Consider the following 25331-nt stretch of genomic DNA (forward strand, 5'->3'; position numbering starts at 1 on the left):
CAAGACATTGAACATCTAAAATTGAACATCTAAAACTGTACCTGCAGAGAGCTAAGATAATACGCTATATTATATCTCAGAGGGAACATGTGATGCAGTGTTGGTCTATCTGTACTTACTCTATATAATATAGCGTAGGTTCAGATTTTTTTAGTCGTAGGCGAAAAACCCTAAGTACAAATTAAGATAATTATATAGCGTATACGCTATATTATATAGTGGAAGTCATTCAATCTGACCGTTGATTATCTATTTCGAGGGTTAAAAATGGGTTGGTTGGATAATATAACATATCCAACTGTGGTTGTAGAACATGTCTATCTTTTATAAGTTGTCTTGCACATAATTGTCAATTAATCATTAATATCTTTCAACTTTAACAAGTATTAAGATTATTGTTCTGCTTATTAGTTATATTGCAGAACATAGAGTCCTATGATTTATAAAAATAATTATTCTACCATTTGATCACGATGTTTATGTTGCAGAACATAATGTGCAGGTTGTCAAATATTTACAAATATTATTGGACCAAAAAAATTAAAATTTAGATGACTAGATTACATTTTATCAAACTTTGTACTCCAATACTCCAATTTTTTTTTACTCCATAGAACTTATCTCTCTCTCTCTCTCTCTCTCTCTCTCTCTCTCTCTCTCTCTCTCTCTCTCTCTCTCTCTCTCTCTCTCTCTCTCTATATATATATATATATATATATATATATATATATATATATATTTATTTATTTATGTATTTACAAGTAATTGAAACTTTTCCCCATTGTTTTCTCCTTTTTCGGAGTAACTAATGTCTAATAATACTTGGATCCCGAAAATTTCACCTCCATATCTATTAAATCTTTTTTTACATTATTCGACAAGTATTTTAGAATATATAAAATAAACTTTCATAACTTATTTTCTAAATTTTTTATAAACAAAATTTTAAATTTTTATTCATATTAAAATAATTATCAAAATTCCGAAACTCTTGTTAAAGCTAAAGAATTAGCATAATCAAGGTTTAAGAAAATAAGCATCAAACCGAATATGAAATCTTCAACCCTGTTGCTAACCATCAAAAAAAAAAAAAAAAGAGGAGTCAGACTTATTTTTGGTCTAAACTTTTCCCTCAGAAAAAGTACTCTCCCCTAATGTATTCTGTTATAAACAGAAAGGAGAAAGGAAAGAGAAGTCAGACTAATTATAGTTTTGGTCTGTTTTTATTCAGATTATTTGTGCAAATAACCTATTAAGATTGTTAATCTACAGGCTTAGCATTCAACACAGTGGTCATCAGCTGAGCCAACACTGCAATTAACTTGCACCAAAAGTCTCCAGCAAACACATTCCAATCTGATACTAATCTAGAGCAATTTAGCCTTGATCAAGGAAGCAGCTTTGCCCCCGCTCCCTTTCGCATCGTCCAAAATACACTGTGGTACTGGTTCTGCAAGCAGAAGACAGGTTATAATTACTTCACCAGATGACTTCGAAAGAAAATCAGGTGTAAACTAAAGAAAATAAAATGTTGCAGGTTCTTGACATGAAAATCCCAACATGTGAAAAAGAAATATAAAAACCCTCTCGAAATGGATCTAGGTTCTCTGTTTGACATACTTTTTTGCCAAAAATTCATTAAATTTTTGAGATTACGCAGTAGATTTTAGTTTATAGCTTTACAGCCAAACTTCAAGCAAGCCAAAATGCACGTGAAGCATGCAACTCCAATACAAATTGCTCAGGAAATTAAAAAAAAGAAAACTGTTCTGAAAATAACATTTGGAAAAGTATAGGGCCGAATTCCCGAAAATGAGTAATTTGAGCCCATATGTATTGTTTTTGAGGTAAATAGACACTGTTCTAAAGATCCCCGGTTAATCCTTAAAAAATATTTTACTGATTTACCGATTACACTCCAATCTGACTAGAAATTCTTGATTTATCGAGAAAATCTCCGATAAATCCTGAATCGATAAGTCAACCGATTAGTTCCGATTCACGATTTCTACAACCATGTAAATAGGCATTAATTCCTATTATGTTGGGACTGAAACATATGTTATAAACATTTCTTTTAAATCCAACATTTCGTTTAAATCCTACTTACCCTCTTGCTACTCACCTTAGACACTGTCTAAATCCTACTTACCCTCTTGCTTAGAAAGCTCATTCCCTATATTATATGCACCAAAGGTTTTTAGCCAGTAGCCACCCTAGAATAAGACAACTCTTAAGCCAATGCAGACTTACAGCATCTCTTGTGTGCTACCTCCACCAAAAGTCTATCAATAATTGATACTGGTAAGCTTCTCAATCGTCTTACTAGGTTACTTTACTCTAAATAGGCGGGATACGGGTAACTTCTCTGCTGCCAACCTAATACTAGTACAATTTCCTTATTCACTATGTAACTACAAAAGCTCAATTCATCTGAAAAAAAGTATATCTGATGGTAGTTAATCTTTATATAGATTTCCACTAGTACTGTAGCAATAGTGTGAGTCACATTCCCATTTTGAACTAAATCTGCCTATGTTCTTAATGAGTTCCATTGCATTACCAGAAGTCGATATATTACATATATAGCTTGTACACAGTTGTAAATAAAACTAATAAAGACAACAGTACACAGATGCATGGACAAGTTGAGAAGCTTACATGCATCATCGACCGAGGATTTGTAGCATATGTGGTCTGAATTGTCTGTTCTTTCTGTCGCAGATAATTAAAAAAATGTAAAGACCTTTTCACAAATGATATGCAACAGAGTCTAGCTTGTGCAAATTGACGTTACCTCCAACTGAAATCCATAATGAAGAGCAGCTTTTTTCACGTCTTCCAAGCTAAGTTCAATTGACATAACAGTATCTCCAGCCTGCAGAACATGATATATGACCATTTGCTTATATAATAGAAGAACGTGATATTAGAGCATATGCTTATATAATATAAACATACATCGTCTTGACTACATACATCCGCAAAGTGATAAAGCAGGGGACCCAAGTTTATCCAAACCTGTCAAGCAATTAGTTTAGATATTTGTGAACACTGTAAATATGAGTGCAGCCAACAACAATTTGTAGTACTTACAGCACCCTCTTTTAGAATTTTTGAAATCACTTCAATATATTCAACAACGTTGCTCGCTGTATCAAGAAAGAAACAGGTTACAACTGCATCCCAGGCCCCTGCATACACAGAACAAAAGCCTTTTGAGTAGCAAAACATGGTTCATTTGTAATAATTACAAAGAGAAAAACTATGATTAGCATATCATGTGTATCTTTGGCGACTCTAAGTGGTAAATCGGGTCAAGAAGAGAAAATACAACACCAACGTCCAGAAATTAATATCTTGAATTTCCTCGTTGTATATCAAGATATAATACACCCTCAACTAGAATTATATTAACTAGATCTAGAAAAAAAGAGATAAAGAACTACATGATAGATGAGAGAGATTTAGAGAAACTGTGAAGGGGAACCCCCATGGGTGATCTCACATTTTTTGTATAATCCGATTAGATAGGCCCACACAACATACACAATACTGTATCTGAAGTACATTATACTCTGGTCCCAACTCTGAAGGGTGTAACATAAACCTTCCTACAATTATTTTTTGAATTTTCTTCCTTATTATACCTTTTTTAGACTCGTGTACTTCTCTGTGAAACCTGAAAACTCTCCTTTTGAAATTACACCATAAAAAGCCTCGTATCAAAAATTACCAAAAAAATGATATAATGGACATTGTGTCTTAGGTTGGCCATAGCTACTTCCCTGTGAAACCCGAAATCTCTCCTTCTGATATTTAGCATAAGAAGCCTTGTCTCAAAAATTACAAGAAAAATGATCCAATGGATGTTGTGTTTTAGGTTGGTCATAGCTTCGCCAAAGTGGTTTTTTAAGTTATACATAGGACTTCATAGGTTTTGCGCTCTGAACAATTCTTTAAACTCCAACTTCATGGGACTATGTTGTATGGGTTAAAAATTGCACAAGGATATAAGCACTAATCTATCTAAGCAATCAGTTATAATGATTCTGGTGTCTAGGCTCTACACAGACTGAATATTAAAGATATAACTAAAACAGTGTATCTTAGCTGCATCAGTTTCAAAAACCTACCCAGTTGGCTTGGATCACTGTAAACTTCGACAAAATCACCTCCACACATGGAAAAACCTTCAGTTATTCCTGCGCTGTTTTAAAAGATTAGTAGAATGACATCTAGAACAATAAGGCGCTCCAGCAGCAATTGTAGTTGTAATAAGTTTTAAAAATCACTTTGATTGGTTTATAGGTATTCATCTGAAGACAACCTAAGCCAAAAACATTATTGATAGCAACATAAATAGTAAGTGCATACCTGGCTGGGTGAATATCTGGTATCGAAACAGGCCGAAGCTGGTCACTGTCAGAAAGTGAGTTGCAGTTGCTATGAATCCAAGGATAGATAGTCCATTCATTAGCCCTTTCAGTTCTAAATAAATAATTAAAATTAAAAATGTTAGAATGATCAACTTTACTGTGGAAGAGACAAGGAACAGATCAAATTGATAAAGAACTTGCATGATAATCTTACTGGTTAAGAATAAAACTTGAGCAGATCATCATATAGTATGAAAATTCATTTCCTTGGCTTGCAAAACCTTGGTGATTAGATTGATATGTCAGATAACTTCTAAATGGACAATACAACCTCACAATATATGTGTCTGTATCAGAAACATACCAAGACGGGAAATTTCCAAAGCCAGTCTACCAAGTCCAGCACCAGGAACTAAACATGCAGGAGGGCTAATAATTTTTTTTTTTGAGAATTTAGTTCTTAAATAACAAACATAAAACATCAAGGAGATTGTATTGAAAAGGTATGAGAGGTCCACTAGCACTGTGATAACGACATGCTTGTAGCAGCACTTGCAGACCTAACTTAAAGGCAACAAGGTAAAGTGATACCTCCTTTTACTACGGTTAGGAAATTGTAATTTAAGCTCTTCAAGAATAGGCTTATAGCACTGGTCACGTTCTTGTTGTCCCTGCATTCAATCAGCAGTCAATAAACATCATGAACTTATTCTTTACCTTTTAATAATCTTTTAATGGGCTTGTTTTGTATTGGGGGTTTAATTTAACCATTAGCAATAAAAACCTTGAAATTCAAGATAGAATAATCGAAACAGCAAGAACTAATGAATACCTCTGCAGCCCAATCTCTTACAATATTTCTTATAACAAATTGAACCTGACAAAAATATTAACACAGGTGATGGAAATAAGAAACCAGATAAATTTGACAACAATAGAAAGATGAATCAAATCAAAGGGATAGTAACGGGAAAAATCCATCTCAATCACTTTGACTTCACCCTTACAGATTATGAGAGTAACTATTGTGATAAACATTTATTTTCACAAGAAACATAAAATATCCTTGAACTTCGAAGTTGAGTGCAAAACGATTCCCCAACTTTACAAGAACATACCTTGTCCACATCAGCTAGAGGAACATGCAACTGGAATGATGGATCCAACCAATCAGGAGATGAAGACACCTAAAATTATACAAGAATTAATGCAATAGTTTCAGAAACCAGCATATGGACAATCAATAACCAGAAAAATAGTTTAACTTCTCTTTTGAAACATTTCATCAGTGAATCCCAACTTTAAAGTAAGAACATTTTGGTGAACGACCGCATCAAACATCTGTAGATTATAATTTAAGCACCCACACCCACAATTATTTAATTAAAAGTGTTCACTACTCGATCAATCTAGGCTGAACACATCAACAAAACATGTTTCAAGTAAAAAAAATAATCATAAGAACCCAATTTCGATTATGCAACTGCTGTTCCCACCCACACAGATACCAAATTCTGTTGGTCATCAGTGTCAATTTAATGTTGCAGACAGTTTGCCATGGTAAAGGCAGAACAGACACCAAAACAGAGGAGATTCATTCACACCTAGCTGCCACCCAATGCAAATATTGATTTTCTGGGTAAGTGAGGATGGTTGGTGCGAAATTCCACAGAAAGATGTTATTAAAAAAAAAAAAAAAGTTTACCATGCCAACCTATGTAGAGAAGCAGATGGCCTAGAGGAAAAAACCAAAGACGAAGAAATGGCAAATCACTGAAGAAGCTGGTGATGTTAATCCTGATGAACATAATTTTCAGGAAGGCGGTTGAGTATGAAAACAATATCTTTAAGTTAATAATAAGAAGCCTTCCATTTTTAAAATTAACAAACTGCCCACATTTCAATTTTATTTTTGTGCCGTAGCTGAGCAGATCATTAAGTAAAAACTTTGCAATTAAAAGCAATTCTGGCAAATTAGTTTCTAGCATGTAATGCCAATGAACTGCAAAAAATAACTGTGTAACTATTTTTGGAATATTGCATCCATAGAAAATCAAGACCACTTGTACAACTACAGGACATAAAACTGTTTATACCTAAGTAATAAGAAACAAACCGAATGAACTACCCTCGGAATAGAGAACCGACAGGAAAAAGATCTTTATCACCCATGAAAAAAATACAAATAGCCTGGCCATATATTATTTACCTTTTTTTTCAAATAAAGTTATTGAACTAGACTGCTACCACCATAAGGCAATGGGGTCGAGGTAGGTTACCACCCAAAATCAGTCCTCAAGAACTGGGAGAAGTTCCAAGTCGTCATTTCTTAAATTATTCTAGTTTATTGATTATTGATTTACTCAAGGACTAGATCATTAATTTTTATATATTTATTATTTTTTTGGGGGGCAATCACACTTATTTTTGGAGTCTGCATTAGAATATGAAGTTTCCTGAATCTTAACACTGTTGCTACCAGCTTTATCTGCTTTGGTAACACCCTCCACTACATGATGACTCTCAGTGGTAGACCTAAAATAAAGCCCAGGTTTCTTATCCTGCTACATATGATGGCCAAATATATAACAAAAGCAATTACCTTAGGGGATCTGGATACTCCGCTCCCCTCATCTCCGCTGATAGCCTCATCGCATCCTGATGCAGACCCCCAAGAAGAATTTTCGGTTTCACTGGTATTCTGGGAATCTTGTTCACCAATGTCAAGGTCTTTGCTCAAATCTATTGGAGGTTGAAATGCCTGCCAAACAATAAACTTAAACCCTATAATGGCTTGATAAACGACTCAATGAAATTATGCCACGAACTACTCAACTGAATTATTCATCAGGTTCAGGACAGGTACGGAAGGAATATACATCTTCAGACAATCAATATCATCGAGTGAGTCTTGTGGCGTAAGTGACAAGCATACAAAGAAGTAAACGGATAAATGATATATGATGGAGATCACAATATACTACCAAGTTATAGTAATCAAAACAAAAGGGACTAAAAGTATTACCTTTAGCATTTCGTATATAAAATAAGAATTCTTAGCTATACACCTGCATGTGGAAAAACGCCAACGTCAGTGTCAAGTCTACCTATTCTGTACAAAACCACACCACAATACATATTTACAAACAATATTTTGTTGGTACATTTGTAGTACCAGAACCTAGTCAATCTACTGATACTAATTACCAAAATCAATGTCTACAAATGTTTTTATCTATGTTATATCTGCATTTTATTTTTATTTTTTAATTTATTGTTGTATTTTACATTAAGTATAATAACTGTGTGTGTGCATATAAAATTTATAAATATTTGCAGTCTTTTAAGAATGACTCATCATCTCACGAGTTGTCAGACGACTTTTCTACATGTCATCGTGACAGTAAATTGGCAACTTGGCATTATGAAAAATATGCAAGACATGCGTAACAGTGCCGCACAGTCTAAGAAATTTCCCAAATGTTTTATTCACACAATCTTTATATTGGATGTGGGCAGAACTTCTATAATAAACTTGATCATTACATAGTTCTAAGTACATAATAGATTTAAGCGCCAAAATGCTATCTACTGTATGCTATCTAAACTATTGGAGTAGAACACATAGAATCCTCAAAAATGCTTATAATTCGATTTGTATTTAACATTTTCAGGTGTCATATACTTCTTTTTAAAATATGGATCAACTTTTTTTCCCTTGGATCATGTCTCGTGTTGGCAATGAGTCCATGAACCAGATATACCCGCACATTGTCAGAGTGACACAAAATTCATGACAAATTTTCAAGCTTGAATAGCTTGATTCTAAAATAAGCGAAAACTTACACCAAACAAACAAGAACCTACCAGAGGACCAGAAATACCTAACAATAAATAGATATCATCATAACCATTGAAGTGTTTGGCTGATAAACATAAAATAAGAAAATGCAATTCAACTCTACTACCATGAAGCTATAAAGATTAAACATTGCATGCTCTCAATATTCATAATGCAAGAAAATATTCAAAAAGAAAAAAGTACCTTCTTAGACTTCGATATTTTAAAGGAAGGTGGGACAGGAGAGCCTACAAAAGCATCAAAGGGTCAGGGAGAGAAGTGGTCAAAGCAAATGTGCATTAAAAATTTGCTCGACAATCACTCTAATTTTACCCAAACTTTAAAGAGTGAAATATGTTTATACACGGTGTGCAAATATTTCAGATATGTTGTTAAAGCAATTACATACAATATCAATTGTTCACATAAGTAATCTGTCAAGTGGCAAATCTGGATACTGTTAGGAGTTGTCCCACATCAGTTGTGAGAGGGGCATATAAACAGTCAGAACTGTATGAGGCCTTTTAGGAGATGCCCAAAAACAAACACGTGCCGGCTCGGCCCAAAGTGGACAATATCATATTATTGTGGACGTCTTGTATGGGTGGGCCTAAGGGGAGCTGGATCGCACACCAGGAGGTAGTATTCGACAGGCGTCGAGCCCGATGTGTGAATGAGGCTTTATGGGAGATGTCCCAGATGTGTGAAGGGAGACTGGCAATAGGGCAGAAAGCTAGAATATAAGAAGTCTGAACAAGTCCACAAGTCCAATAGTATGAAGGCCTTTTGGGAGATGCCCCCGATGTGTGAAGAGGGACCTACATCGATTGTGGGAAGGACAAAAAGCTATAATATAAGCAGTCATAACAACTCCAATAGTATGAGATTTTTTGAGAGATGCCTAGGAGGACCCACATCCAATAGTATGAGGCAGAGCGAGGCGGTTGTGGGAAGGGTAGAAAGGTAGAATATAAGACATTCGATATTCACCAGCTAAATAAATTCAACCTTTTTTTTTCAAGAAATAAATTCAATCTTTAGTCATTAACATACAAACTAACACTAGCATGTATAATGCAAACTAATATTTTGTTTATATATATAATTAAGTATAGAAAGGCTTTACAATATGAAAAATGGGATAGTAAATACATGAACTAGTGCTTCAAAGAAAACATAAAACATGCAAAAAGACCAAGCAAGTTTTTAGTAAGATGCATGTACAGATATAGCATTGGGAGAACGTTACAAGAAAGATTATTTACCTTATGGGATGGTTCAAGCCTTCTAAAAGATCTTTCATACCTTTTAACGCCCTCATCTGCAGCCTTTCGATAACTATATTTGTTATGCAATAGAATAAAATAAAGATTAGAAGCGATTATAAGTACCACCGGGCAATCTATTTTAGTAAGGATGTTAAAATAGAACAAGCCTAGTCTAACAGCAACAAGTACAAGCTCCAAAATAGACAGTCAAAATGTAATTTGGATATTATGAAGTCTAAAATAAATTTGTATTTTAATCGAATTGATACTTTGTCAAATTCCTTGTAATGTACGTACTGTTGTGTTAGATAGTTCAAGTAATTCTATTGTATACAGCTAAAATGACAATTGAAACATTGACACACGCAAATAAATTAGTAGAGCTAATATAGAATGGCAAGAGAATATTTTACAGAAAAAAAAATACAGGGTAAATGAAAAGCATCGAATATAATTAACACACACCATCAATACAGGCTTGATAATTATGATAACAACACCATAAAACACAAGTACTCCCTCTGCTCTATTTTATAAGACGTTTGAATTTTTCTATGCATCTCTACGAGTCTTGTCTCGATAGTGAAAATTACTAGTTTTAAATTTATTTTTTGGATAAAAGTTTAATATGTATGTTTTATTCAGAAAAATGAAAATTTAAAAATATCATAATTAACTATCAAGTCAAGACTCATGGAAAATACACAAGAAAAAAGTCAAACGATCTATAAAATGGACCAAAGCCCGGAGGGAGTACATATATATTTGATGTCACGAAGACATAAACCCATAGTTGTCAAAACCAAACCAAAGGGAAAAATAGTTCCAAAAAAAAAAAAAACGAGACTTTGGCATGGCAACACATATATCCTTTAACTAACCCTTGATATTATAATGAGACTATCAATCTAGTTAAGTTAAATGATTATGACTTGCTCTGTACAACACCAATGCAGGCAAGAGCAGCATATAGATGCGGTAACAATAAAATCTGTAAGGTAAATTATTCCGAATCTAACAGTATAAAACCCCCGTAAGGTAAATTATTCCGATTCTAATAGTATAACCGAATTACACAAAATTGATTCCATATGCAAGCAATAGCAATTCCGCAACACATTCAACTAAGCAAATTAATCATTTATATCATCAAATCATACAATTATTTATTCGACGCATCAACATTCTTCGACGACTAATTTCACAACATACGAAAAACCCTAGAGGGCTTAAACACTAAGTTGATCTTCTTTGATAATTAAACCATGTTCATAAAGATAAATTGACACAGTCACACAGGTATATAGATATATATAGTGCAGTGTTGAGAAAGATACTTGAGATAGGTGCTGATGATCTGGCGGAGAGATTTGACTTCGAGAGCTTCTTCTTGCTTTCTCCGGAGCTCTGCTTCTTCATCACTTTTAGACATCTTTCAATTTTTTTGGGGGGTTTCAAAATGCCTCAAATGGTACAAAATATATAATAAGAATATCGGGTTTTTAGCACGCACAAATGTTTATACAAAATACGATAATCGTGAGGTCGGTTTTAGAACTATCTAGAGTATTGACATCTTTAGCACGGAATGACGTTTATACAAAATGCGCATGAGCATACATTTAAATTTGACATTAATATCCATAACTCTTTATCAGAATTTATATGACATTAAAGTTAACTAGAATTGGTTAACGAAATTACTACATGCTAGTGTGATGGAAGGATAAACACAAAAATGTAATAGGATACTTGAAGCCATTTCAAATCTGTTCGACGTGTAAGTGCTACGAAAGAATAAACCAATGGCCGTGTTTGGAAGTTAGAGGTTTGGGGTAAAATTAGAGGTTCGGGGTGTTTCAGAGGTTTGGCCATTTCAATCCGCTGAGGTTTGGGCTCAAAAAGCTACTTTGAGGAGCTTATTGGGTTAGAGGTTTTAGTATTTGTCATAAAAAACTAATCCAACAACTATTTACCAACCAGTTTTACAAGAAACCGCTAATTCAATCCACTAGCCAAAAAAATTCAATCCACGAACAGATAGTCGCTAACCCCTAATCCCCAAACAGGGTAATGGGCTTTTGCATGAACATGTCACAAAAGAGGGATCGATATCTCTTAAAATCATAGCGATAACTCAATAGATGGTAATTTCATACACAAAATTTCAAACTTCCTTGATCTTGTAGAGACAACTTAATATACAATAGTTCATTATGTGTCACTTGTTAGAATCTAAGCTATCCCCAGCATCTATCAGCACTGACGATCCCTGAAAACTCATCAAGTTAGTAAACTATAATTAGAAGAGCTAGAGCAAAATAAATGCGGGTGGACAGCAGTGTCCGCGTAAATTATGTGCGGAAGGCCCAATATCCGCGGAAAACAAAGCGCGAAATACGGGAAAAAAATTCTTTTATCTCAGCCGTCGGATCATCGATCCAACGGCTGGGAAACAATGTGTTGGTTAAACGTTTGCACTAGTAAAACACTTTTTTCTAATAAAACAGTAATAAGCCCACTTAAGAATTCCACTTGAGAAATAAAATACCAACAAAAGATGGACTCAAATCCTTTCACTTCCGATTCAGAATTCAGAAACTAAAGACTGAACAAAACAAAGGGATACATAGGAAAACACTGTCTTCACATGAGTTTTAAAAGGAAAATTTAAGCAAAGTTAACATGGTGGCTTATAACAAGAGAACTGCTAGGGCAGAGTTGCAGATAACACAGCTTTAAGCTTAAGCTTTAAGCTTAAGCTTTAAGCTTTGTTTCAGAGGAGATGGTAATAATCTGCAACGCCATCAGCAAAACCACCAAAAGGTCCAAAGCCACCATCATCATCATCAAAGCCACCACCAACATCATCCAAAAGATCGTCATAAAGCCCAACATAACCATCCCAGAGATAATCTTCATACTCATCTTCACTATCGTAGGGTGCAACTTTGTGGCCTATCATAGAGTCACGGGGGAGCCTCAAGTTCTTGATTCGTTCCTTACATAGCTTTCCACAACTGTCGTAAAGTTTAATGCTGAAGCATCCACGTAGATCAAGGGACTGAAGGTTAGGACAACCATCCAGAATCGCCTGTAAACCCTTGTTTGACATTTCATTGCCAGTGAGCTGTAGGTGGAGTAACTGCGGCATGCCTTTTGCAACAGATATAACAAAGTCATCTGCAGCATCCATCCCTATGCTATGCCTCCAACCATGATTGTTATATGTGAATGACTTGAGCATGGGACAACATCGACTAATTTCTGCAACAGTCTCCTCCGAAATAGTAGTGAAAGTAAGAGCAATTTCCTCCAGCATCGGAGCCTTTCTAAATAAGTCATTCCAAGATTTATGCAACGAACCATAGCAATATGAAATTTGAAGACGCCTGAGCTGACTTGATCTGTTACGAACATAACATAAAACAGAGCAATACTATGATGGACAACTATCAAGGAGGGGATGATGCTGGGATACACAACAGACACACACACAATACTGTTAACATCATATAAGCAGCCTCAACCTAGCGGAAAGGACTGAACGACGATAATTAAAGTGAGAACCATTTTCATTAAAAACATATGGCTATCACTTGGACCATTTATCTTAAACTTGATCCTTCAAGTTATCCCAAGTACAAAACGTCATCACTTTATATTTCAACTCCCCGGGGATTTATAACATCCCGTGGAGAGAGTTGGATTAGGTAATTCTCAAATAACTACTATAAACAATCCTAGTATTATTCAAGGATTAAATTTGGTTATCGAATGGTTGTTTTGAATATAAAATTATAATATTCATATCCAAAGGTTAATCTCTCTTTACAAATATACCCGTCAAGAAAGAACAAATCATATTTATAAAACGTGTTGACTATCCTAGGTTTACCTTTTGTATCTCACGACAACCTCACCTGTGTTAAATTAAACAGAAAACGACATATGACCATTCCGTACAACTGTAAGTACTAATTTAACAGAAAACGACATATGACCATTACGTACAAATGTAAATTTAATAGAAAACGACATATGACCATTACAAACTAATGTGATATAATATCTCCTTGTACAATTTTATCATATCAAAAGTTTATCTCAACCTTTCTATAACCTAGAGAGAGTAAACGAGAAAACATACCACCACACTATCACAAATCCGAATCCTACATCATCAGTTCAATTACTAACAATAAACCCTAACAACAAGTGCACAACATAAAATCCAAGAAATCAAAATCAAATAAATTTCTAATAACAAAAACAGACACAAAATCTTGATGAAACACACGAAACAGGAGCCCATACCTTTCGCCTTGAGCGAGGAATTCAATCAAATCATCAGTAGGAAAATGTTCGATGCTTAAATCAACAAGCTGGCCTTGACTCCGATCAATCACATTCATACACATCTTCTCAAGTGCACGAGGGTTAGCCAAACCTTGAAGATTTTCCATGTCGATAACTCTCCACATAGCCGGGTCTTTGCAGATTTTACGCCACGCAGTGCACACCTTCTGTGCGTTCTCAAGAATCTCAACTACGCTCAACCTATCGAGTATGTTTGTTGTAACATCATCAGGAAGATCTAACCAGTTTCTTTGATCCATGCCCATGGTTTCTGTGCTGGGCTTGGAGGGTTTTGTTCGGTGAGGCATTCTGTCGAACACTTGGTGGTTTTTTTTCTTCTAAGCTTTCTAGGCCATGGAACCGCCTTAACAGAGTAAAGGGATAAAGATGATTGTTGGGTTCTAGGGTTTGTGAGCAAATACATGACGATGTTCAGTTATACGTTACGTAACATCAATTGCTGGATTTTATCATACCGCCTGGATTTCTTTCGTTTGCTCGTTCATTTTTGAGCTTATTGCACTTTGTAACCACAGATTTTGGCTCATTAGCAAATTAGACCACACACTTTGAAACGTGACAGTTTGTAACCCTAAGTTTCAATTAGCTTTCAATTTGTAACCCTGACCCCCAAATCTGTTAAAAACAACCGTTAAATTTAACTATTTGAGAGGTAACCGTGCGTATATTAGTTTTTAACAGCTACTTTACCCCGTGCCCCCTCAAAGTTTATTTATTATATTTTAAAATTATTTCTGAACACACACAATGATGTAAAAATATTTAAAATATATATTTAGATTTATAATCTGAATTTTTTTTTACATAAACGATGCGACTTATTTTAAAATAAACACATATTTTTAAAAATTATTTAAATTTTTTTACATCATTGTGTGTTCAAAAATAATTTCAAAATATAATACATAAACTTTGAGGGGTCACAGAGGGTAAAATAGCTGTTAGAAACTAATATACACACTGTTACCTCTCAAACAGTTAAAGTTAACGGCTGTTTTTAACGGATGTGTGGGCCAGAGTTACAAACTGAAAGCTAATCGAAACTTAGGGTTACAAACTACCACGTTTCAAAGTATGGGGTCTGATTTGCTAATGAGCCAAAATATGGGGTTACAAAGTGCAATAAGCTCTTCGTTTTTCCATTCACACACATATATGATGATCTTTAATTTTCAGATTAGAATTTATATGAGAAAAACAGCAAAATAAAGAAATAGTTTGAGACGGATAAGGATAGAAATAAAACTATAAATGGGCTTCTGAGGAGATAGCAAATGACCGAGCGAGCATCTAGATATATGTTGCCGGGTTTCTTTGCTTTCAAAGTCAGTTCTGGCCTTCTCGGATTCTAAAATTTTGAAAAATATTTATATATTTTTAAATTTTGTGAAAACACTTTTATAATTTTATAAAATTTTGAATGGTAAAAAAATTAGGAGATACAAATATTCTCATGCCTCTTACTGGATACGCCCCAGGGGAGCAGGTTTATCTTCCAATTCGATTTTTGTAATTGTCTTCCCCAGGGGAGCAGGTTTATCTTCCAATTCGATTTTTGTAATTGTCTGACCGCAGAAATTCAGATACACTAGTACACATCTGGCACGTACAACCTTAAAAGTAGACAGACCCTAATCAAATAGAATTGACAACATTTTCCCAATCCTTGTACTTTCAGACATATACCGTTAATCCGCAGCGGAATTGATATTTACAAATGCACCATAAATTACAAAAATACAAGCAAACACAGGAAGTTATTTCATACAAGATTATACATACATGTCCTCACACTTCTGTATAGCAGAACTGACAGGCACTCACAGATCTGAGTGAAGTTCAGATATTATGGAACCAGAAGTTGCAGGGTCTGATGAAATAGAAAGCGGCTTGCTTGAAGATCTCGATATGATCAGCCGTGCTATATTCTCAGCTGCAACAGCACTTGTTTCCATTGTGCTGGCCGCGTTTTCAAAAGCATTGACATAGTACAAATGTATATCGTCGAGCATAAAAGGTGCAAACTTCTCAGGAGAGTGGTAATGAGGGTATGCCCCCCAGTCTATCCGAATTGTCTCATTCCTCGCACTGCAAAAGGAAGAAAGTGACATGTATTAGCATCTAGTAAGATGGCAAAATATAAATATTCAGCAATACAGATTCGACCATGATAAATGCATACAAATCGGGTTTTTATAGGTTGCTAATATAATAAAAAAACTATTAAAAGGGCGTGAACAAATAGCTATTTTATGCATCTTCTAACCAAGCTTCAAAATACTTCATACCAAGTAGCTTAAGAAGAACATTTTCATGTGTCTTTGCTGATAGCAAATTCATTATAAAGAATTAGCAAGCAAAAAAAGAAAAATTACTCCAACAGAAAGTCGAAAATAGTAGAAGGCATAGTACTTCTAAAGTACAACTCGAAAGCTTGATTAGGTAGTTCGCTAAAGATTGTCGCCTAAAGATTGGCCACAATCTTTTGCTATTTCCTACATACAAATCTCTGAATCTCATTATAATCATTGTGCGACCTTACTAAATTGCAATATTTATACATTAATGAGAGCCGCCATTTCGATTTTGAGATGTGGTTGTAAAACCTTGCTGCTAGAAAGATTAGATTGGTTGGTGAACGTAACCTCCTTAATTGCAGCTTGTATTTTGCTCCATTATTACTGATTTTCAATGTCCAAAAGAACTAACAAGAGGGGATTGCTACACATTTACCTAGAGCGACAACATGCACAGAAGTATTCTCAAGAGAATGAACAGTGCCAACAAACAAAAAGAATGATCATTACACATCATGCTGGCCCAGAAGTAGAAAAAGGCTGAAGAGTTTATAGCATTCTACAATGGCCAAAACCTAGATATCACTTGAGCCACAATGTATCCGATTGTTCTTCCACTAAAAGCCAATTCTCCTTCGAATTTGATATGAAAATTGTTCGACCTCGTAAAGCTTGCATGGTTCTTTAAAAAAACAATACGGTATTAAATTTTCTCAGTGCTAAGATTCTCAATTAGTCTTTTTTCCGGGATGATAAACCAGTATGGTCTAGCTATCTGATCTTGTTCATAAATTGTAGTGACTAGTGAGTATTCCGGATTCCTTCAAATTTCTTTCCTACAAGCTCATTTTTTCGGTGTTTGGGGGTAATAAATTCAAGAGTATACAGGATATAGTTAAGTTGTAACTGGATTTCAGTGAAATAGGTTTAATCTAGTTAATTGACAAGAATATATCCTTGGTTATGCAGGTCCAGCATTTGTTCAAGCTACAGCATGCAAAGAAAGCATATCTCTCATAGTGAAAAATCAGGTTTTTATTAGCAACATATAGAGATATTACCTAAAAATTTGATCCAGTAACACATCTGTCATTGGTTGCCGAGAAAACATTTTGTAGGTCATATCTTTCTCACTGTGTTTCTTGAGTATAGAAATGCATGTGAATGGGAGATCTGAACTCTCTATTGTCCCCACCAATTCTGGAATATCAGTTACATAATTGAAGCCAAAATATGCCTAGTCAAGAAAGTCATCCATATAAGAATAAAAACATAAAGGTCCATCCTATGAGGAATAGTATAATATAATATAAATTAGAGACTAGATACTCACAGGATTCCAGAGCCCCCTAATAAAAGTTGCATGAGTATGCTGCAACTTCCTATCAGGAATCGAAATCACAGGGTTAAAAGATATATCAAGCTCATCCAATGGAGTAGCAACCACAGTTACATCACACTTGTAACTGTTCCCTCTTGTTGAATTGAGTTCATAAGCACTTCTGGTGTAAGAAATAGATTCTATTTCTTCACTCATATGCAATGCAACATCTGAACGATTTATCAATCCGGCAGCCATTTGCCAATTTCCTCCTTCAACTGCCCACAACCCACCACCAGACCCTGCCAAGGAAACTGCACCAGCAAGTCCGCTTATGCTAACACTCTGACCATAGTTAATTCTTGTGATAACCTGCGCAACAGCATATGATCAAGTAAAAATACGGATGAAATTATGAATGGAGATATTAGATATACAAGCCAGATATTTACAGTTCCTAATTTAGATAGCAACAGTGTAATATATGAAGAACTAATGAAATATATTCATATTGAGAAACGAACACCCTTCGTCCTGTCCAAGGCATCAAAACACTATTATGGGCCGACTGAAGTTAATTCAAGAAAAAAATTTAGTAACAAAGAAATGATAAATGATATATTGACAGAACAGTTAAGAGTGCAGACAAAGAGAAAGAGAAGGTAAATTTGTTTCCCATTTTGATTGTGTATCCAATTACTGCCTAGGAAGTAAATATGAATTACAGACTCCAGACTTCTATAAACTACTGACTTGCTGCAATATGAGAACATAGAGCAGGCGTACCCCTTACGTTATACATCTTTTGATTAAATAATGCATACTCTTTACTTGACCTTCAGTAACTTCCAGTTATATATGTCTGACAGAGGACCAGAAACATAATCTTGAGTACCACCCGACTAGGACCACAAAAATTAAACCCCTTCAGAGTGCATAACAATACAATACAAGACACTGTGGCATTTAAGAAAAATAACACAATAATTTTAATTCAGGCATTACAGAACTGCTCTGTATATGTCAGACAAGGGCAGCTCCAGTTTTCTTTGTTTATAGATCAAAACAAACACTCACGCCTTATACCGTATCACTGTCTGGTGAGTGCATGTGCACACAGAAACACACATATGTGCCCACCACGCGCACATACCGTATCACTGTCTGGTGAGTGCATGTGCACACACAAACACACATATGTGCCCGCCACGCGTGCACAGCCAAACACACAATAAAAAACTGTCAAATGGTCAGTAATATTTAAGGCAAGAATCTGCACAACTATAGTTGAATACTGCAGATACCTAGTTACTACAGGACCACCACTTCAAGAAAAATACTATGCGCTTCAATTGAACACAATAGACAATTATTCACATAACTTTGTATAATTAACAAGAAGAATACTTACTGTAGCAAGCTCGTCAATCAGTAAAGAAGACAATCCAGCATCAGTCAATTCCTCGTGCAATGTCCTAGTAGTTAAATTGTATAAACCTGCCCATTTAAGCATTTCCTCCACAGTTCCAAAAATTGGCCTAGATTCCAATGCTTGATAATACTTTAAGAAGCTATCCACAGTAACCTTCATTGTAATCACATGCAAGACCAAAGTACAAAGATTTAGTTCAAACTGGGACATATATGTATATATGGTATAAATAAATATACTCATAACAAGTATACAGAAACAGGTTAATACTATTTCATGCACGAAGATAAACAGCGAATATAGAAGATTATTGGCTTCATTAAACTTTGCACATAAACTGTGAGATAAATACCAGTTCTCTAAAACGAAAACAAAATTGTTTATCAGTCTACACGGGAAGAGACCCAATTTTGAACAGCTGATGGCATTCCGAGATATTACAACCCACAATTCTATAATAGGTTAGCATGAAATTTCAATTATATTAGCATAAACGTTGACCATATGACTACATAAATTCACATGTAATGCATGGATAGCGCTTCAATTGCATAGAAACCAATACAAATAAAACAAAGAATACTTTAAACAATATATCGCTTATATTTCTTCCATCGCCTCTTACAAATTTATTTTTTTCATATTATTTTTTTAAATTAAGTTTAAATTTATATTTTCATTTAAAAACAGGAATCACAAATAAATGATGTATCAATGTTTCTATTTACCTCAATTTCCGTAAAAAAAAAAAGTCAAATGGACTAAAAATAAGGAACGAAGGAAATATTTTTTAATTTTTTGCCAATCTTTAACATTGACTTTACTACTTAAGTTAAGGATGAAATTGTCAAATCATCATGGAAATGTGATAATTTAATAGGAATAGGAGTATAAAACAAATACAAATGCGATGTATATAGAGATAAATGTCCCCCTAACATTCTAGAAGAGCATGTCTAGTACTTCAGAGACTAGCGTGGCAGTATGCCGGAAATGGTAAAAATACAAGTCTGAACTGCATTATCCAAACTTTTTGTGAATCTGTCTCTGACACACCATCAAAGTTTTGAAGAAAAAAATTGAATACCTGCAACAGTGCTATGATGAGATTTGAGAACAAATTAGGTATATGGAGGGAATGGGGCATTTCTTCTAAAAATGGGGTTGTGAACTCTAGTTTATTGATGTAAGGAATGGAATGGGGGAATGAATGAAATTTTTAAACAATTGTTCATAATATAGTTCAGAGTTCATTCCATTCCTTCCCGATTCAGTCACCCCAACCCAACACAACCTAAGGCCTATCAATTTACCCTAGACCTCACTTCCAAGCGGGGCACAGTAACACGCCAAGTTTAATTTAATGCACATTTAGTATAATGTACTTCTATAGTCCATCAATTGCAAGGAAATAGGGTTGTTAAGCAACACTCCACTTTTAAACATGCACCAACTTAAGACACTAATTTGGTCCACAATTTAACTTTATCTCAAAATGATATTACTATGGTATATTCATTTGCACTAATGCACATGACTTATATGCATACTCTACATTAAGGTATGCTATAATTGCCACCAAAAAAATTCAACTCTGTATTGCTAGATTCTACCTAAAACCGAAACACGAAAGTAGGCAATACTCTTGATATCAAATTATTTCATACTAAACAACGGAGCTCCTAACTAACCTCGACAAACTGATTCATTTTGAAGAGCGCAAAGCCATACCGAACCAGCATTCGCACTGAATTAACGAACCCTACGATACTCCGAATAATCGAAAACCTAGAACTAATCTCAATCGTCTTAAAAACAAATTCCTTCCCGTTCCAAATTCCCAGCGACACCGACTCATCAGACTCATCGCTCTTCGCTTTCAGCTTCAACAGTTTTGTGTAATTCACCGCGTGGTAATTCTTCGGGTGGAGAATCGAGGCGCCGGCCTCGAACGTGTCGCCGGCGATCGTCACAGTGGCCATGCGGCCGCCGACGACGTCGTTTCGCTCGAAGATGTGGATAGGGCCGGAGTGGGAGTAGTGACGGAGGAAGTGCGCGACGGAGGCGCCGCCGATGCCGCTGCCGATTATGCAGGTTGTGGGAGAGTGTGAAGAGGTTATAGGAGAGAGAGTGAGGAGGATGAATAGAAGAGAGAGGGTGGGAGGTACGGCGGACATGGCCGGAACTTGATCGCCGGAGGGTTTTCCCGCTGGACTGGTAGTGTGAGTGAGGTGTTGATCGGAGAGGTGTGTGAGAGTTGGGCTGTGGGCTTCGGTAGCTAAAAGTGGCACAAGACTACAAGAGATGTTGCTGGGTCGTTGACCGTTGAGAGAAAAATGATTTATTATTTATTTCAAAAATCTTTTTTTAGAATGAAAGTCATTTTTTATTTTTGGTTTTTTCTATATAGATAGAATACAGTCTTACGCACTATAATTTTTATATTAAATAAAATTTAATAATTTTTCGTATTTGTATGCTCCCTCGATCCAGGCAGTATTCTCTGGAGTACAGGTTACTGGCACACAGTATTTTTTCTATATAAATAAAATACACACTATAATTTTTATATTAGATAAAATTTAATAATTTTTCGTATCTGTATGCTCCCTCGATCCGGGCAGTATTCTCTGGAGTACAGATTACTGGCGCACACTATTACTATTTCATTAAAATATAATTTTATAATTTATTTTGATTGTAATTATGATTGGTAACTCAATTAAAATATCTTCTTCTCGATGCAGGGAAGAGGGTACTTGTAAGCATCTCATCTTTAACAAATCGTGTGATTCCATGTAGAATGAATTATTCAGCAATTGATTCTGTCATATATTTGTTCGACGCAACTATTTTTTAGATGGTATATATTTTTATTGTTAAATTGATTTTCTAACTAAAAAAAGTGAAACTCAATACACAAATATAAATTTACATTCATCTCATTTTCAGGAGAAAAAATTCAACATTCATCCAACACATGAGTTCCACCACAATTTAGCAAAAACTATCTACAGTGAAAACTCTATAAATTAATAATGTCCGGATCGAAGAAATTTATTAATTTAGAGAGTTATTAATTTATCGATAAATTAATAATTATTAATTTAATGAGTTTTTAACCGATTATATCATACATACCAAACAAAAAGGAAAATTAGTATATGTTTCTTAGAATTATGTTGCCGGCGAATTTTAGGAATCAATGTAAATTAGTAACTACTGTGTTCATGTCTATTGGAAATCAATAATGATTTTTGAAGTATTGCACTGTAAATATAAATGAGAGGAATAAATGTGTTCAATGTATAATATTCTTAAGTAAGTTTGGTATATATAAATTACATGAATGGAAAACAGACAACTACAGAATCATATTTCAATCAGTTTCTATAAATTATTAATTTATGATTTTTTTGGGACCGAAAATTATAAAGAGATCTCCCGAAAAATTATTATCTTATTATTTTATCGAGTTTTTCAATTTTTTACATTGGCCCAAGTCGGGGCCGGACAAATTTATTATTTTAGAGAGTTTATTAATTTATCGAGTATTAATTTAAAGAGTTTCTACTGCATAAGAGATCATATTCAAAATTCTATGCATCTCATCATATTCAAAATTCTACGCATCTCATTATCAATTTTCATATACTAATCAGAAAATTAATTTATTTATTCTTAAGATCAGGTATACTGATTAAATTTTGCCCAACTCTGTAAATAAAGAGAACTACTGACACACTCATACTCTGCTGCACTCTTGCTGAGCGAGCATGATAGTGCACTTGCTAATATCATACCAAGTGAAATCACGTTTTCAATCCAGCCAGATCTGTAACAAATTAATCAGAAAAATAATTATTTATACGGCACATTTAATTTTTAATTGTTCAGAATTTAACTGACAATTCTTACATGGAGATACACTTGTTAACCTTGTAGACACAAGAAAATGGGTACACTTGGTGGGGACAACAGTAATCGTAATCATGGTCCACTCCTTTTTTGACTTAAACAACACAGTTTGGTCGACTACTCAACCCCTTCTCAGCTTCCACAGATTCACCAATAAAATCCCCATTTCCCCACTTTTTTCATCAATCTCCACAAAATAATCTTATTATTTTCAACAAAAACTCTGAAAACAATAAGCCCAGATGATGTTTATGATGACCCAGATCAGGATCTGATCATCTGGGCTTTCTTGAAATTCACTACTACAGTTCTTGATTCAGTAGACATGTTTGTATTTGTTAAGGTGATGTTGAATTCTCAAGATTGAAGATATATGATTTTTGTATCGTGGGTCTTGCTTTAGATGTAATAGAAGTCTCATTTCTTGATTTTGCACTATGAATTGCTTGGCTTTGTGTATTGTGCATAGAGAGGTAGCTAGATAAGCTGTTTAGTTGCTAATGTTGTGTGGAATTGGTTAGAGTCTTGAAGTTTGTAACTTGAAAGGCATAGTTTGGTGGTAGTGTGGATTGATATATTTTTCGATATAGGGTTGTGCAGGTGATCTGTTATTTTTGCCATGTGTGAGCCTTGTGGGTCGAGTATGCTTCTTGCGCTGCCTGATGATATTTTTGCAATTGTTGCACAATCTTTGAGTCCGAAAGATGTGTGTAACTTGTGTTTGTGTTGTAGAAGCCTGAGTGGGCTTGCGAGTAATGATAAGGTGTGGTTTACTCAATGTGAAATGCTTAGAGTGGTTTCGGTGAAAGACCTTGTTGAATGGCGAAAGGGGGTATTGTCGTACAGGGTGCTTTGCAAGTTCCTTGTTAGTGTCAAGTCGTTGATTGGGATTTGGGTGCACCAGAATCCGGAATTGGGTAATGTGGTTTATGTGATGCCGGGTTTTATTTCTGTTGTTGGGTGTCGGATTATACCACAAGAGCTTGGACCGTTGGGTATTAAAGATGGTCCTATTTTATGGGCGCCGGTTTTTGAGATCTTAAGCAATATTGATGGCTCCTCTATGTTTTTCCTTCATGGAAGGGACAAGGATGATGATTATATTTATCCTGGTTCTGTTAAGGCTGTAGATAAGGCTTGTAACATGCTATTGCTTGAAGTTATGCCAAAAGAACGAAGTACTGGTGAAAAATCAGTGGATGATAAGGAGCTACTTGTGAGAGGTGACCACTCACGTAGCTTGAATATAAAGTCTCAAAGGGTATTTGGACAGAATAAGCAGAAGGTACAATTCAATCGGTTGGCTTTTGGTGATAGAAGAAAGCTACTTGAGACTGTTACTAGTCAAGTTCGGTTGAAGGTCCCGGATTTGGCAAGTGGACTACTTTTTCCTCGACTGAGCAGCGATGAAAATAATTTTCAACAAGATTTGGTGCATTTGCACAAGAGAAGATCATTGCTGATGGAAATGTACAAGCTTCGGAGTGATTGTAGCAAACACAATGTTGGTCCTCATCCACCTGCTGATCCTACCCAACTAAAAATAAGTGAGATGAGAAAGGCCTTCGAGAATTCTACTGGTTTACACACTTCCCTTGGTGAGGATGATTGCCTTACACAATCTACAAAAAGGAAAAATCTAGCTGGATATTTTAAAGATGGCCTGAAACAGATACTTGGGAAATCAACCTTAACAATTTATGGCCGTGAACGTGTAAGAAGTAGTACTTCAAGCAGTGACAGCAAGCATGCACAACTAGACGACTTTCTTTATTCTGGTGACACAATAGGACTAGCCCTAAATGCTTCAAATGGAAAGCTATCTTCTTATAGAGCTTGGCCAAATATGCATGATAGTCGTTTTGCTCTTTACAAACTGCCCATGCAAGAGCCAAAATCATCCCAAGAATACGGTGGTCTATGGGGAGGAACATTTGGTTGGCCTCCTGGGATGCCCTCCGAAGACAAGCCTGGAAAAGCCCTTTACTTCCTTTTTTTATCATATGAAGAGTCCCAAGGCCAACGCTTACTCATCGCTACTAAAATATTAGAAGGGACTCATTATGTTCTACATCCAAATGGTTCTGCTATGTTTATAGTCAATCTTGATGAGCCTTCTTCAGATCCTTTCCCGTTGGGCGGTGATGGAGATTTAGAACCTCTTGATATTAAGGTGATGTTGAATTCTCAAGATTGAAGATATATGATTTTTGTATTGTGGGTCTTGCTTTAGATGTAATAGAAGTCTCATTTCTTGATTTTGCACTATGAATTGCTTGGCTTTGTGTATTGTGCATAGAGAGGTAGCCAGATAAGCTGTTTAGTTGCTAATGTTGTGTGGAATTGGTTAGAGTCTTGAAGTTTGTAACTTGAAAGGCATAGTTTGGTGGTAGTGTGGATTGATATATTTTTTGATATAGGGTTGTGTGGGTGATCTGTTATTTTTGCCATGTTGTGCGAGCCTTGTGGGTCGAGTATGCTTCTTGCGCTGCCTG

At 35.2% G+C, this 25331-nt stretch overlaps 4 protein-coding genes across 8 annotated transcripts; 1 reads left to right on the forward strand and 3 right to left on the reverse strand.

Annotated features, from left to right (window-relative positions):
• Window positions 1-1055: 1055 nt before the first annotated feature.
• LOC108225495 (uncharacterized) lies at window positions 1056-14553 on the reverse strand. 5 transcript variants are annotated; one of them, XM_017400374.2, is made up of 19 exons: window positions 13806-14553; window positions 10826-12895; window positions 9486-9558; window positions 8425-8468; window positions 7405-7447; window positions 7216-7260; window positions 6982-7140; window positions 5498-5566; window positions 5212-5256; window positions 4971-5050; window positions 4744-4808; window positions 4594-4660; window positions 4378-4491; window positions 4137-4210; window positions 3097-3194; window positions 2980-3021; window positions 2798-2878; window positions 2662-2715; window positions 1056-1450 (listed from the first exon to the last, which is right to left on the reverse strand). In XM_017400374.2, the coding sequence occupies exons 2-19, from the start codon at window positions 10918-10920 to the stop codon at window positions 1388-1390; spliced, it is 1311 nt and encodes a 436-aa protein (XP_017255863.1). In that variant the 5' UTR covers window positions 10921-12895; window positions 13806-14553; the 3' UTR covers window positions 1056-1387. The 5 variants fall into 5 exon arrangements, with proteins under 5 accessions (XP_017255863.1, XP_017255862.1, XP_017255864.1 ...); XM_017400373.2 differs by having other exon boundaries at window positions 1059-1450; window positions 2962-3021; window positions 13806-14512; XM_017400375.2 differs by lacking the exon at window positions 7216-7260 and having other exon boundaries at window positions 1060-1450; window positions 2962-3021; window positions 13806-14508.
• LOC108224974 (putative F-box/LRR-repeat protein 23) lies at window positions 12265-14113 on the reverse strand. The gene is made up of 2 exons (XM_017399750.2): window positions 13806-14113; window positions 12265-12895 (listed from the first exon to the last, which is right to left on the reverse strand). Exons 1-2 carry the CDS (start codon window positions 14111-14113, stop codon window positions 12265-12267), a joined length of 939 nt encoding a protein of 312 aa, XP_017255239.2.
• Window positions 14554-15489: 936 nt separating the features above from the next.
• On the reverse strand, window positions 15490-21287 carry LOC108226355 (farnesylcysteine lyase). Its single transcript, XM_064080523.1, has 5 exons — window positions 20610-21287; window positions 18898-19071; window positions 17499-17858; window positions 17227-17402; window positions 15490-15956 (listed from the first exon to the last, which is right to left on the reverse strand). The coding sequence occupies exons 1-5, from the start codon at window positions 21093-21095 to the stop codon at window positions 15689-15691; spliced, it is 1464 nt and encodes a 487-aa protein (XP_063936593.1). The 5' UTR covers window positions 21096-21287; the 3' UTR covers window positions 15490-15688.
• Window positions 21288-22885: 1598 nt separating this feature from the next.
• Window positions 22886-25253, forward strand: LOC135147046 (F-box protein At5g39450-like). Its single transcript, XM_064079350.1, has one exon. It carries the CDS (start codon window positions 23456-23458, stop codon window positions 25031-25033), a length of 1578 nt encoding a protein of 525 aa, XP_063935420.1. The 5' UTR covers window positions 22886-23455; the 3' UTR covers window positions 25034-25253.
• Window positions 25254-25331: the final 78 nt, after the last annotated feature.

This window comes from Daucus carota, chromosome 6, assembly GCF_001625215.2.
Source record: "Daucus carota subsp. sativus chromosome 6, DH1 v3.0, whole genome shotgun sequence".
Taxonomy (NCBI): domain Eukaryota; kingdom Viridiplantae; phylum Streptophyta; class Magnoliopsida; order Apiales; family Apiaceae; genus Daucus; species Daucus carota.